General features: G+C 41.7%; 1 protein-coding gene across 3 annotated transcripts in view; it reads right to left on the reverse strand.

Annotated features, from left to right (window-relative positions):
• Positions 1-15,742, reverse strand: part of Itga6 (integrin subunit alpha 6) — a 92,257-nt gene that overhangs the window by 14,912 nt on the left and 61,603 nt on the right. For all 3 annotated transcript variants that reach the window (XM_048345240.1, XM_048345242.1, XM_048345241.1), the window contains 11 exons: positions 13,874-13,972; positions 13,554-13,615; positions 7,615-7,775; positions 7,347-7,490; positions 5,368-5,483; positions 5,016-5,205; positions 4,843-4,926; positions 4,659-4,738; positions 4,428-4,505; positions 4,237-4,339; positions 365-538 (listed from right to left, as the gene is read on the reverse strand). In XM_048345240.1, the coding sequence (XP_048201197.1) occupies positions 365-538; positions 4,237-4,339; positions 4,428-4,505; positions 4,659-4,738; positions 4,843-4,926; positions 5,016-5,205; positions 5,368-5,483; positions 7,347-7,490; positions 7,615-7,775; positions 13,554-13,615; positions 13,874-13,972 (1,291 nt within the window). The remainder of the gene's footprint in view (positions 1-364; positions 539-4,236; positions 4,340-4,427; positions 4,506-4,658; positions 4,739-4,842; positions 4,927-5,015; positions 5,206-5,367; positions 5,484-7,346; positions 7,491-7,614; positions 7,776-13,553; positions 13,616-13,873; positions 13,973-15,742) is intronic.

Below are 15,742 nucleotides of genomic sequence, written 5' to 3' on the forward strand. Positions count from 1 at the left end.
TTTGTCATCTAATGATGATGTATCTACATGACATCACTCTCAAGGTCACTTGGTAAGGTATACATATCTTTTGTAATGTGTTCGTCATGATCCAATTTAGAGTTAATACTGCTGGTCTGCCTGTAGAAGCACATTCTAGTCTTCCTTATACAGTTAAGTCATAAAACATTAAAAAAAAAGTCATTTGTCTCAACAAACACTGAATGACTATTATGTATTCTAAGTACCGTAATGGTCAGTTATTGGGAAAAATGTCTCAACATGTCAGAATGCTAGTTTCCTAGCAGAGTCGTCATGATTTCCCCCTCAAAAGGTCAGCCTCCCCTGTTTACATTTGCAGAGACTTTAGATAACCCCAACATACCTTTAGATTCAGGAGGTTTATTTCCTTTTGTGGCTCGCAAACTACATTTTCCAATCCTTTGGATTCTACTTTCACCAAATAAAGCAACCATTTGCCATTGCTAATTTCTTTGGGCCACTGAATATTCAAGGTTGCCATGCCAAGGTTTTTAAGAGGTTTACCTAAATTAATCACCTGTTAGAAAACAATACATGTTATATCAATGTAATCTTCAAAAAATAAAATAAAATGAATAGCAACTCTTATTGTCAAGGGGGGAAAAAGAAACACCATCCTACAATAACTGTATAGGCTCCAAAAATGGACTGGTATCGAGTGCTCAAAGCAGTGATTTGTGCTTAAAGATTCTTGTCAATAAAAACAAAAAAATGGCAAAGAGAAATGATGGCTAAATTTATCCAACTGTTGTATACAACAGACTTATTAGCAGTACAGATACACTCCATTCTCTAAACAAACTCAGGTAATAGTCCTGGGTACACTTGTGAATTGTTCTGTGTGATGGTTAATGACAGTCAACTTGGCTGAATTGAAAAGCACCAAGGAAATTAGTAAAGCATACCTCTGCACCAAGGAAATTAGTAAAGCATACCTCTGGGTATGTCTAGGAGTTTCCAGAGACAATTAGCTGGGAATTGGGAATGGGGAAAAAGGAGGGGCGCTTAGTGTGGGCAGCATAATCCCATAGGCTGGGGTCCCAATGGAATAAAGAAAAAAAGGAAGCTAGGTACTGGTGACTCTCAAGAGGCTGGGATCTAAGGATTGAGGTTGAAAGTTATCCCAGGCAAGAAAGTCAATGAGGCTCTTATCTCCAATTAAACACCAGAAAACCAGAAGTGGTGCTATGGCTCAGAGTACTAGAGCACTAGCATTGAGCAAAAGAGCTCAGGGACAGTGCCTAGGCCCTGAGTTCAATCCCTATGACTGAGAGAGAGAGAGAGAGAGAAAGAGAGACTGAGAGACAGAGACAGACACAGACACAGAGACAAAGACAATGACAGAGACAGAGACAGAGAGAGAGAGACAGAGAAAGTAGAGTTAGCTCAGTGCTGGCCTTCCCCCATTGCTTCCTGTTCACCATGAGGTGAAGTGACTTCCCACAAGCTTCTATACATTCACCATGAAGTTCTGTTTAAGTGACCATAGTGAGCCAACATAAGTCCTTCTCTTAAGATTGTTTATGTGAAGTATATTTGGTCATCACTACACAAAAGTAACTAATACTATAACACCTGATTGGCAGAGGACAGAGCCTAGGCCAAGCAGAGTTACCCACAAACTGCTTCTGGGAAATCCATCCACTGGAAAACAAAGCTGCCTCTGTCCTCCTCTGCCTGGAGGAGATTTTGTAGAAAGCTATGTGACAGACATGTGCCTGGGAATGAGAGCTGAGAACAGAGACACTTCCTGCAGCAGGAGCCCAAAGGAAGAAGAGTCCTCTTTGGTGGGGAGGACTGTTGCAGAACCTGAAGACTTCTTGTCCCTCCAGATCTGCACAGAGGCCACAACCACCCATTTCCTTGACTCAGCTGTTCTAAGTGATACCAGAAGAGAACCCGACCTGTTCTTCATCCTTCAGAGTCAGGGCTTAGGCCTGTTGATGCCATTTTGCATGTTCATCTCAACACTCACTGCACTTTTGGGAATGTGATTTGCATGAGCAGATTGAGCCCCACATATGAATTATGGGAGGTCTTCAGACTCATCTTTATTATCATTTAGTTGACACAGCCACTGTGACCACCTGCTTTGAGAGGACTCAGAGCCCATCATGAGCCTTCCTTATTGTACACCACCTCTAGCTACATTCACTACCACAAATATGGGTTTGTGTTGGACATCTGTGGCTCACAGTTGTAATCCTAGCTACTCAGAAGGCTGAGATCTGAGGATCATAGTCTGAAGTAAGCTCAGGCAAAAAAATCTGTGAGATTCTTTTTTTTTTTTTAAATTTAATTAGAGTTTATTAGCAAACATATAACAATACTTATGGCAGATGTCCTGGTAACTTTTTAGTGGAAATATTACTAGGCACACAGACATGTTTCTCTTTCATAGACCACTTTGAAGCCACATGGTAAAAGAAGCAACATTTTAAAGGGAGGCACAAAGATGAGCATGAACTCAGACATAAATATCCTATGAGCACCCAACGTTCATGGATCCAGATCATGGACAGAATTCAGGACATGCTTGTAGACTATTTAGCATTATCACTGAAGTCCTCCTTCCAAGTTTTCTTTCAGCAGTTCTACATTTCTTTAGCTGCATCTTCTTCATATTGCCAAATGACTCTGCCTTCTTCTCCTGCCTTTCCTGCATAAAATCTGTCACTAGATCTACACCACCCAGACTGCCATTCAAAGTCTTGTTTGAAGTCTTACACAGCTTTTTTTTTTTATATTTTCCCCTATAATATTGTCTCCATCAGTTGATCTTCTGAGGCTGCCACAGTTGACTCTGAAACATATGCCATGTTCTTTTCCTTCCTGTGACTCAGGGAAAGCCTTGGTGTCTTTTCTGTCTGTCTCTCCACTTTCTCCACCCAGTCTTATCTGAAGGAGCCAAATGTGTGCTGTACTTCCAATAAGTAGACCCTGCCATTCAAAGCCTACTCCAAAAGCCTATTAATGATCTTGCTTGGAATTTGCATAAAGACAAGGAAACTGAGCTGTACAGTTACATGAGAAATGTTTTGATGTACCTTTGATTAAAAAATACCACAGTGACCTATTTAATAATTGATGGTTGGAATTTCTCAACTAAATTCTTAGATGCTTGTTTGTTGACAAGATAAGAAATGGTATAGTAAGTCTATATTCTGGATTTATTTTTGCCTCCTCTTCTTCATTTCACCAGAACTCTCTACTTTAAGAAGATTCCAGAGACAGGAGAGATTGAAGTAGAGAAATGTTAAGTCAGTTCTTTTAAAAGAGAAAAGATACACTAAGACCATGAACACCATTAGGAGCAGACATTTATTAAACACCTGCCCTGGGCCTTTCAGTTAGCTTGCAGGTTACAGAGGAATTCTAAGTGCCCTAGTGCTCTGCAAGGAGATTTGTCTAGAGGAAAAGCACATCAGCTCATTTTCAAAAGAGACTTGGGGCATCAAAATCATCCCCAAAGCACTTTCAAATGCAACAAATCCAGCAAAACTCTCCAACTAAGCACCAAAAAGCTGGAAGTGGAGCTGTGACTCAAGTGGTAGAGTACCAAGAAACCAATGCAAAATGTGAAAGGGAAGCTAACAGTATTCTTTCAACCATGACCAATAAGAAAGACAACCTTATAATGGAGGAAGAAAGAAATTATACCTTCGAAAGTCAAATAGAAATAACTTGGAGAGTTCTTTGTTTGAAAGACTCTGGGGGAAGCAATCAAGTACTACTTTGTTTCTGTACCACATACATAGGAAAATGCTAGTAAACTGAACTAGATTTTAAAAGTCTATGTGAACTGACACTTGTTTTCCACTCAAAAACTAATACAAAGTTTTTACTGTATATCAATATGTTACTTAAAATCTGGCAAACTGGGGCTGGGGATATGGCCTAGTGGCAAAGAGTGCTTGCCTCGTATACATGAGGCCCTGGGTTCAATTCCCCAGCACCACATATACAGAAAATGGCCAGAAATGGCGCTGTGGCTCAAGTGGCAGAGTGCTAGCCTTGAGCAAAAAGAAGCCAGGGACAGTGCTCAGGCCCTGAGTCCAAGCCCCAGGACTGGCCATAAATAAAAAATAAATAAAATATCTGGCAAACTCATTTTTAACTGAATATTAATGTACAATTACTCATTTATCAAATTTACCAATTCCAGAACCGGCCAAGTTATCTTAGCTTCTGGTACATGAAAAAGATCCAACTCACCCTGAATTCATATTCAATTAAGCTCCCCACTTCATCTTCAGATTTCATAGCTTGCTCACCCAGGACTGAACCTCCAAAATACACCTGGGAAGGTTTAGCAACTCTGTTAAATTAAAAAAACACCAGTTTTAGTGAGGATTGTAAATGGTTCTTTCAAACATTGATTTGTTATGCTAAATACAAACACTTACCCAGAGACCGATAAAAGCAGTTCAATAACCACTTTTGCTTTCGCTGTAATTGGAGCCAAATTATCTTGATTGCTTGTTCTGAAAATGAAAAGGAAACAATAGGGTTTTATTTTAACAGTCAGTTTTCTCATTACAATTACACTCCTTTTAGGAGTTAGATCAGTGCCAATTCATTGACTGCCAGGGTTTTCATGAAATAATTCTGAACGGGAAGGCTGGAGAAACTCTTACGTTTCCAACTTCAGGTTAATGTCCAGGTCTGTGGTGTCAAAGGTGACCTCAGTTGTACTTAAAATCAAATAAAAGGTAACCTAAAAAAATAATAGAAATAGCTGTTAACATGGGCCAAGCATATAGACATGGTCCTGGCACTCAGCACGGTGAAACATGGTTCGTTTGTGATGAAATCACCTACACTGGAATTCCTTTTAAAAGGGTTTCCGAGTTCACAGTCAGCTTGGGAACCATTCTGGTTGGCAACACAACTCAGCTGTTTCTCCTGTAGCAGAAAAAGGCACTAGGTCACCATCTACTCACATGCCACATGGTGCTAGGTTTCCCCTCCCATTCCTCCCCAAAACTACTTACAGGGAAAGCCCTCAGTTCTCGGTAGGCAGAGTAAGTCAATGTGTCCGGAAATGTCGCAACCAGTTTAGCTTCATGGGCGTCATCTCCATCTTTTTTGGGAGCTCTTGGATTGGAAGGGCTGTTTGTCACTGTTATTTCCAAAGCAATATCCTTCTGATCTTTTAGAACTAGTTCTGGTATGCCTTTTTGACTATTAAAAGGTAATGACAAAGAGAGAGAGGGAGGTGGGGGGGGGAGAAAGAGAAAGAGAGAGAGAGAGAGAATCCTCAATACATTCTCCATAACAGTGGCTTAACCACAAGCCAATCCAAGCCAGAGTCATTGTTGCTAAGTGCTATAGAGTAATTCTTACATTGGAAGGTAAGAAAATTTGTCCTGATTTCCTTCTCGGGTACAAAATTTATATTCTAGTTTAAGGTTGCTGTTACAAATATTGTCATCTCCACATCCCTCTTTTAAGAAGTGTACCTGTAGGAAAACAAAAGCAGAAAGGCATCTAAAGAAGTTTCCATACAGTCCATTTCCTCAGGTGAAAGTCATCACTCAGTTCAAGCTCCAACATGCTTTGCCCTACCTCTTTGCCCTGCTGTCTCCTGTATCAGATGCTTTCACTAGAGCCTCAAGGCAGCTGGGTGTGAGCCTTAAAACCAGAGGATCTGGGCTCTGAACCTAGCTCTGCCAATTGTGGAGCAATGTGATTCCACACATGTCACTTAAGTTTCTCCATAGTTACATAGGGATACTGCCATTCTACTTTAAACAGCTAATTGTAAGAATGACTAATAACCTCTATGCTAGTTAATACTTTTGTGTGTGTGTGTGTGTGTGTGTGTGTGTGTGTGTGTGTGTGTGTGTGTGTTAGTTCTGGGGCTTGAACTCAGGGCCTGGGTACTATCCCTGAGTGTTTTTTGCTCAAGGCTAGTAGTGCTCTACTGAGCTCCACTTTCAGCTTTTCAGTCATTAATTGGACATAGACTTTCTTGCCCAGTTGGCTTTGAATCATGATCCTCAGATCTCAGCCTCCTGGGTAGCTAGAATTATAGGAGTGAGCTACTGGCACCTGGTGACTTATGTATTTTACAGCATTTAATCTCACAGTGAACCTCTGAGGACATACCATTATTGTGAGCCTCATTGTTAAGATGGGAGAGAGAAAGCTTCCAGTTAGAAAATCAAATGGTGAGAGGCATTTAGTATGATGTTCAATAATGCATTGAATTGTCACTCTGCTGAGCAGGAAAATGATTTCCTGCTTTGTTTAACCTGGCTCTGGAGCTGACCATATACTGACAAGAGATACTAACATCAAACGACACAAAGTATACACAAGTATAAAGGTTCTATTTGGTTACAAAAACAACTGACAAAGTATAGATAAAGAGGTCAGGGGTTTAGCTTGTTGGGCATTCAATCCCAGCACCAAAATAATAATATTAGATCAAGATGTTATAGCTCCCAGACTAACCTTGCATCCCACAATCCTGAGCCCAGGTAACAGCTCCAGCAAGCCACGTAACAATTTTTTTCTTCCTAAGATGACCTAGGCTGCATTAGGCATGAAATGACTACTCACTGCTAATGTATTTTTGTCTTACAGAATTTCATATGCCTTCGTTAATGTTCTAATGATATTTTTCCTTCATTTAAATTTTTTAAATTAATTTTTGGTACTGGTACTGGGGCTTAAACTTAGGACCTCATGCTCTTGCTTGACATTTCTGCTCAAGGCTGGTGCTTTGTTTCTTGAGCCACACCTCCGCTTCCAGAATTTTGCTGGATAATTGGAAATAAGAATCTCCCTGGGAAGGCTTCAAACTGTGATCCTCAGATTTTTAGCTAGGATTACAGGTATGAGCCACCAGGACCAAGGTGCATTTTACCATTCTCTCTCTCTGCGGGGGTATAAGTGTGTGGGGGGGTGTACTGGGGCTTGAACGCAAGACCTTGCATTCTTGCTTGGCTTTGTCACTCAAGGCTGGCAGTCTACCACTTGAGCCACAGCTCTACTTCCCATTTCATTGTTTTTAATGGTAAAACCTATTTTTCTTTCTATACATAGCTATAGGATAAACAACGTGAGAACATAAGCTCTGCCAGTTACAGTCTCAATTACCTTATAGTCTCCAAAAATAAGACAAATACTCTCTGGCTCTCAATCTGTTTTTCATAGGTTTCTATGTTCAATGCTAATTTGCAAAGAAGGCCTTCTCAGTCCAATTTTACATACTTCAAAAACATACTATTAACATACTAGTTCTACTACTTTTGGAGACATTGATTTAGCATTAGAATATGGCAAAATCTCCAGTACAATCAGTCAGGATGACTTACGTCTGTATGGACCATCTTGGGCTCGTTGGAGTTCAGGATGGGAAGAACCTCTGGGAGGGAATTCACACGCCGGCGAGTGCTGGGCTCCTGGATCTCCACAGAAGCAGTTATGGGGATGGGCCGTAATTTGTCTCTGATGTTTTCCTACAAAGTCCACAGTGACATACAATCAAAACACAAGTGGGGGTTCCAAGAGGATGGCCTTGCATTGATGAATGTGTTCCATGATTGCGCATGCATCACTTCACAGCTGAAGGCCTGAGCTCACCTGCAGCCAGAGGGTTTCCTCCATGCAGGCGCGCTGCTTCTGCCTGCTCAGAGTGAGCTCCTGTGTGTACCTGGGCTCTGAGGCTTGGCGTCGAAACTGAACTCGTGATGACAGCCCTGATTTTCTTCTTTCTTTTTCAGCTTCCAATGTGCCCAAGATTGCTAGATAAAATGAACAAACCCGTATTAACTCATAATATATTCACGCACCATCCAGCTACAGGTATGTTGAGCTCCGTTTGAAGTAATTTAATTCCCTGCTGCCCTTGTTTCATTCCTATTTCTCAACAAGGAATCTTTGGATAATCTGTGATACTTTGAATCAAATTGTCCTTTCCTTCTGACAGCACTGTAAAGCTAAATTCTCACTGGGCCACCTGGGGGAGCTCCAGAATAAGCCAAAACTTGCAGCAGCTGCAAATCAATCTGTTTCTGGCTCAATTTCAGAAAACCACAGAGGACTAAAGACACTACAAACGCCCAACACTCCCTCAGTACCTGCTTCCTGCAGTCGGTTTCAGTGGCCTCCTGAGTAGGACCTTTGCTATGTAAGACTCTCTGAGAGCGAGGCACTGGTGGCTGAGGCCTGTAATCCTAACTACTCCAAACGCTGAGCTCTGAGTGAGGATCCTAATTCAAGGCTAACTTGGGCTGATAAATCCAAGAACCTCTTATCTCTAATAAACCAGCAAAAAGCCAGAAGCAGAGCTATGGCTCAAGTGGTACCATGCCAGTCTTGAGCAAAAGAAACTAGGACAGCATCTTGGCCCTGAGTTCAAACCTTAGTACCAGTGCGCATGTGGGTATGCACGCGCGTGTGCATGCACGCGTGCACACACATACAAATGGTCAACAATTTTCTTTTTAGAAGCTGACACGCATGTGTGTCAGAATAATAAAGCTGAAGTTTGCAACCTGCCAGTCTAGAACAGCAGCCTGCTCTTGATTACCTCTACTAATGGACCTTGGAGGCCTGCCAGGATTTGGATTATCAAAATCTCATTTCTGGACTTGACAATGCATTCTTCATCGGGTCACTGGATAGAGGTGCTCACTATGTTTTCCATGGGCCAATACTTAAATTGGTGACATTCATTAGGCACTCACTAACCATCAGAAGGGAAAAGCAAACTAAACATGTGCCAAGGCCCAGAGAAGGTAGCCTTGGGGAAAAATAAATCTGCTTCAGAAAATGAACAGCTTATTCCCAATATTCATGTTAAGATTGGAATAAATTTTCAAATAGAAGGCATCTATTTGAATACTCTCTTCATCTTTGCAAGAAAAGAAGACCCAAGGTCATTACAGTAAGGCGTGGAGATGCTAGCATCTCTTATCACAAACAAAGCTGGCTGCTCTACACTGCCACGTAGATGCAAGTCTCCTGTGCCTCCTTTTCCTCCCTCCTGGCTAACCCTCCTCTTCCTTTAGCTCTCAGTCTCCTTCTGACCTCCTCCCTCAGGAAACCTGCCCTACTGCATAACCAGGAGTATTTTGTCTCCAAATCTCCAAGCCCACTGCATTGCGATTGCTGACTCTTCACTAAGGGGCCAAGTGGAGGCCAAGAACCACAGCAGAGCTTGGTCACTACCAGAGTCCCAGCAACTACCAACACCTGAGAGAAACAGGGTATGTAAACACATGAGCAGAAGTCAGGTAGCTGGCTCTACAACACATTTGAGACAGACAGACACAGGCAGGCACACACACACACACACACACACACACACACACACACACACATGTGACATTATTCCTGACAGCTATTTGAAACCAAAATTCAGAAACATCATCCGTTTCAATAGTAATTTGTGTCTATCTGAAGAATTCTTAAATGTCACAGCTGCCAGATGGAATGCTCCCCAATTTAGGCCCTCTGTAACCTTGACATCATCCACTTATCAGTGACCTGCTAACTTCACAATGAGCGAGACAAAGGCTCACATATTGAATGCCCCATAGCCAAAGTATGGGAGGGTGTGGATGCATTAAAACCGTTTATCTACCAAACCCATGGTAACCTTCTACAACCTCCCAGACAACTCACATCCTCTTAAAATCCTGGCAAGCCACCTCGGCCGACCCTCTGAGGGCCAGGCCAAGTAGAATACTCATTAAGGTTCAATTATAAATATCTGTACGCAGGAACGCTGCATTTGAGGACTGCCATGTAAAAATATTCTGGCCAAACAATACGCTCACATTTTGGGATACTGGGAGAAGATTCTAGATGTATTAGGCAGCTCTATGGAAGCTCTTTTATTTCATTTAGAAGTTCACAACACCAATCAAATACAAGTAATGAAAGCAAGTGTTCTCTGTCTTCAAGAGGAAAAGTTCCAACCATTACAGGCCAACAACAAACACTTGGCAAATGGAACACTTATAGAATATAAAAGCAATATACATAGTATCTAGTGTTGTATTAAAGCTAGCTAGTCTGTGATTTCTCTTATATCAAAGTTAATGTAAAGGAAAGAGTGTTCTGATGAGATTTTACATTGAGAATCAAATAATCTATAGTGGTTTGAAAAGGAAATGGCAGTCAGCCAGACACTGTTGACTCACACCTGTAATCCTAGTTGTTTAGGAGGCTGAGATATGAGGATCACAATTTGAAGCCAGCCTGGGCAGGAAAGTATGTGAGACATTCTTTCATATCCAATTAACCACCAAACAGCTGGAAGTGGATCTATGGCTCAAGTGGCAGAATGCTAGCCTTGAGTGAAAAAGCTAAGGGGCAGTGCTCAGATTCTGAGTTCAAGCCCCATTACCAACACACACACACTTGTTAGAATAATAAAATATAAACATTTTCTCATTCCTACTCGGTACCTGAGAATCACAGCTTTCTTCCTGTTTCTCTTATTCCATTACAAACACAAGTAGAGGCCTGTGACCCAGGAGACAGGGTAAGGTACTACATTTGGGTAAAATTACACAAGTGATAATAAAAGCATAAGAGACCCCAAGGAATTTGTGGTGTAGGTCTTTGTTATTAAAAGCCACATGGCAAAACGCCAGCTGCATGAAAAGGCAAAGTGAAAAACCACAGCACCTGTGAACAAGATCCTGCTACAACTGCATCAGAAATGCTTTGTGCAGATCTGCAGAGACCAGACAAAGAATCTGCCAGCAGACAGAAGGAGATGAAGAAACCACCCGAGAACAACTTAAAATCTTTGAAGATGAAGGCCAATGGAGCCTCAATTGTGAAAAAAATGGGTGAAAACAGACTTAAAAATATTAACAACAGTCCGGGCTGGTGGCTCACGCCTGTAATCCTAGTTACTCAGGAGTCTAAGATCTGAGGATTGTGGTTCAAAGCCAGCCCAGGCAATAAAGTCGGTGAGACTCTTATCTCCAAAAAACTACTCAGAAAAGGCTGGAGGTGGTGTTGTGGCTCAAGTGGTAGAGCACTAGCCTTGAGCACAAAGAGGCTCAGGGACAGCACCCAGACCCTGAGTCCAAGCCCCAGGACGGGCAAAAAACCACAAATAAATGAATAATAACAATAGCCCCGTGCCAGCGGCTCATGCCTATAATCCTAGCTACTCAGGCGGCTGAGATCTCGTTTGCAGACCAAAGCCAGCCCAGCCCAGGCAGGAAAGTCTATGTGACTCTTACCTCCAAATGAATACCAAAAAAATCAAACCCAAACACAAAACAAAACAAACAAACAAAAACAGAATTAAGTAAGTAGTACTGCATTAGCCTTAATAAAAAAAGCTCAGGGGAATATGGCCTAGTGGTAGAGTGCTTGCCTTGCATACATGAAGCCCTGGGTTCGATTCCTCTGCACCACATATATAAAAAAAGGCAGAAGTGGGGCTGTGGCTCAAGTGATAGAGTGCTAGCCTTGAGAAAAAAGAAGCCAGGAAGAAGGCAGGGGCAGTGCTCAGGCCCTGAGTTCAAGGCCCAGGATTGGCAAAAAAAAAAAAAAAAAAAAGCTCAGGGACAGTGCCCAGGCCTTGAGTTCAAGCCCTAAGACTGGCACACATGCATGCGCGCGCATGCACACACACACACACACACACAAATAATAATATACCCAGAATATTTAAACCATTATTTTTCATAACCCATTGAATATAATCAAAGGTAACCATTCTATTTCCTAAGTATTCATTACAATTACATAAAACTTCATCAAAACTTAAGAATGAGGGGCTGGGAATATAGCCTAGTGGCAAGAGTGCCTGCCTCGGATACACGAGGCCCTAGGTTCGATTCCCCAGCACCACATATACAGAAAACGGCCAGAAGCGGCGCTGTGGCTCAAGTGGCAGAGTGCTAGCCTTGAGCGGGAAGAAGCCAGGGACAGTGCTCAGGCCCTGAGTCCAAGGCCCAGGACTGGCCAAAAAAAAAAAAAAAACCTTAAGAATGAGAAACAGTCAAGAGCAGAGTCAGAGTGTATTTGAATTAGGTTAAATTCTGGGATATTAAGAGACACTTTTTTTTTGGTGAGACTAGTGTTTGGACTCAGAGGCTCACACTGGCTTAGTTTGTTTGCTTAGCTAGTGCTCTACCACTTGTACCATGTCCCCAGTCCATCTTTTGACTGGTTATTTTGGAATTGGAGTCTCATGGAGTTTTCCATCTAAGCTGGCTTGGCTTTATTTATGCTTTTCCTTTTTTTTCCCTTGGCCCTGGGGCTTGAAATCTAAGCCTGGGTGCTGTGCTCAAAGCTAGCACTCTACCACTTGAGCCACAGTGCCACTTCTGGCTTTTTCTGTGAGATAAAGAGTCTCACTGACTTTCCTGCTTAGGCTGGCTTTGGATTTCAATCCTCAGATCTCAGCCTCCTGGGTAGTTAGGATTACAGGTGTCAGTCACCGGCCCCTGGCTCCTAGGCTGCTTTAAACTGAGATTTTCTGGATCTCAGTGTCCTGAGTAACTAGGATTACAGCATGAACCACCAGAGCCCAGCAATGGGCTCATCTTTTAAAATAAACAGGAATACTTTAGAATTTAGTAATCATAGTGAAATAAAGACTGATGAAATAACATATCAAGCAATCTGATCCTCCACCGACTCTAGGTAGCATACTGACTACACCAAGCTCTGCTCTTTGAAGAAAGGATTGTCTTTAAATACCCACACACTACTGTCTCTACTCTGTAGTTGGGTCAAGAAGTGGCTCATACCTGAAGAGCGATGGCTGTTCTTAAAACATACCAGGAAGAACCTCAGCTATAAATACTATTTTAGCTGGCTCAAAAACCTGGCAAAAATCCTAATTTGGATTACAGAGTAAGGAAGCAGAATAATGGACAAGACAAACTGCTTTCCATCATGTTCTTCTCATGTGGCCACCACTATAATCCTACGAATTGAGGGCCATTAGAGGCCTTGTTCTTAGGGAAAATTTAAATGGAAAGGTTAAAGACTTGCCCTGTACCATGGGGTCATTCAGCTTCAAGGCTCAACGCATTTCAGAGCCTGTCTCCTACTTCCCAGGGCCACTCTTCAAGTACACAGGCCCTTGGAAACTAGGGGCACAGCTCTGGGGATCTGGGGCCCCAGGAGTTGTCCCTGGTATTGATTTCAACTCCAGCTGTGCTCTGGCTCCAATAGTTGTCCCTCTACACCCCCTCTTCCCCATACACACCCACCTCACAACCACAAAGCCAATTTTCCACACTGCTTTGCAAAGACAAAAACCAAGAAAACCATTGCGATAGCAAATAAGTACTTTTCCAATGTATTCTGTCCCAAACCATCTGCTCTGGAAAATTCAAATGGGGACCAAATGGAAAGTTGTCCTTCCCTCACGGTGCTATGCCCTCTTGATTAAAGGGGAGACCACAGATACACTTAATTCTTAAATGGGACTTGAAGGATCTACTTGGGCTACAGCAGTTTTGTTTTTCTGTAATTTATGCAGAATGTTCAACCTGGCAGAGAGAAGATATTTTTGTAATGTACTAGGTACTCACAGATTGAAGGATTATAACCAGTGGGTTTGGCAGTATATTCGAAACAGGCTTTCACCTTGAGGCTGTATAAAAATCAAACAAGTATTTCTTAAAAGATGTATTGTTGCAGAGAAAAACACCCAACACAGACCCAAGCTCTCCCTCTGAGCCTCTCCCCCCCACCCCAATTGTTGGCCACTGATGAATAAAAATGTGACAGTCACTGTACAGGTTTCTTCTGCCTTTGCCCTGTTCACCCTGGACCTTGACCTTCCTTGGCTCTTGGGGGCAGCAGAATGGTTGTAAGCAAAAGAGGCTCCCAGGAATCCAGAAAGACTTACCAGATCCCGCTGGGGGCCCCGCACACAGATTTCTGGCGGAGATCAATTTTGCTAGGAGTTACTGTAATCGTTTTCTGAATGCTGATCACAGGCCGGGATCTTAAGACAAAAAAAATGAAGAATCAGTTCAGCCTTTGGTGCCCTTTTTTTTTGGTCAGTTGTGGAGCTTAAACTCAGGGACCTGGATGCTGTTCCTGAGCTCTTTTGCTCAAGGCTAGTGCTCTACCACTTTGAGCCACAGCTCCACTTCTGGTTTTCTGATGGTTAATTGGCGATAGGTGCTTTTCCTCTCCACTGTTCAAGTAGGTATAAATGTATATTTCTTGCATAATTTAAAATTATACTACCTCTAAATATACAAACTTACTATCAATGAGTAAGTTGCTGTCTTAGAGCAAATAATCTCTGTTATGGTATACTCAAACCTCCCAGGTAGCCTAAAGGTATCTGTTAATATGTTTCTGTTATAGTTAAATAGTAAAAATGCATACAGGGCAAACTGAAAGGGGGCTTTTTTTCTTCTATATGTTGCTTATTACTGTCATTCATAAATACTTTGGAGGTTTCCTCCTGTCTGTACACATGTGTCTATTTCATGGCTTTTCGTACCTAGTGGTAGTGTGCTCTATCATTGTAGCATCTTTTACCAGCTCCTGGTCAGTATAGAACCCATCTTAGTTGGGCTTCCTGAGGTTAGCTGTAGGATAAATTCTAACAGAGGTTTCACTCAAAGTATCTGCACATTTTTCTTAGATCTCAGCCTCCTGAATAGCTAGCTAGGATTACAGGTGAGCCACTGGTGTCCAGCCAGTTGGGCTTTTTGCTGGTTATTTCTGAGTCTCATGGGCTTTTTTTTTTTTTTTTTTGCCAAGGATGGCTTTAAATTGTGATCCTCCAAATCTCAGTCAGACAAGCAGCTGAAATTACATGTGAGCTATCAGCACTTGGCTTGTGTGATGTTTAAATTCAGGTGAACTTATCATATTTATCATTTTATGGTGAATACATTCAAGGGCTGGGGACACAGCTCAAGTGGTAATGAGAAATGTTGCTTAGCTTATCCAAGGCCCTGAGTTCAATCCCACATACTGAAAAAGAAACTATTCAAAATCAAGTACTTAACTGGTGTCTTTGTTCCCCTATCAGAAGTAGCATTAGAGCTTCTTATCCTAACTAACTATAACTTAGTACCTTCTGCCCAACCGCTCCTACTCCATCTTCCCAAGCCACTGGTAACCATTGTCCTACTCCAAACTTCTATGAATTTTACATATGAGTGAGATCAGGGGGCACTTGTCTTTCTGTGCCTGGCTTATTTCACTTAACATAATCATCTCTAATTCTAGCCACATCATCATGCCAAGATTTCATGTTTAATGGCTGAATAGTATTCCACTGTGCATATGCACCACATTTTCTTTATTCATTTTCAATAGCTGTTGGACACGTTGGTTGTTTCCATTTCTTGGTTACTGTATATAGTGCTGTTGCAAACATAGGAGTGTAGATACTTCTGAAATATTAATTTTAATTTGTGTGTATATGTGTGTGTTTGTGTGTGTATACCTTCACACTGTTTTCCATAAGGCCTGCACTAACTTACATTCCCACAAGTAGGACACAAAGAGTTCTCCTTTTCCACATCTTCACCAGCATTTACCTTTTGTCTTTTTGGCATAAGTTGTAGTGTGCTGTTTGGTAAAATGTCTCTTACTATTCAAGTTTATAGGGTTTATTGTCAAATATAAGCATTTTTAATTATAAGGATTTAATATATAATTATATGTTAAAATACTTTCCATGAAATTTATACAAATAATCCATCTAACTCTAGGCTGATGTCAGGGTCTCTATGCAAATTTGGACAAT

This window comes from Perognathus longimembris, chromosome 4, assembly GCF_023159225.1.
Source record: "Perognathus longimembris pacificus isolate PPM17 chromosome 4, ASM2315922v1, whole genome shotgun sequence".
Classification (NCBI taxonomy): Eukaryota; Metazoa; Chordata; class Mammalia; order Rodentia; family Heteromyidae; genus Perognathus; species Perognathus longimembris.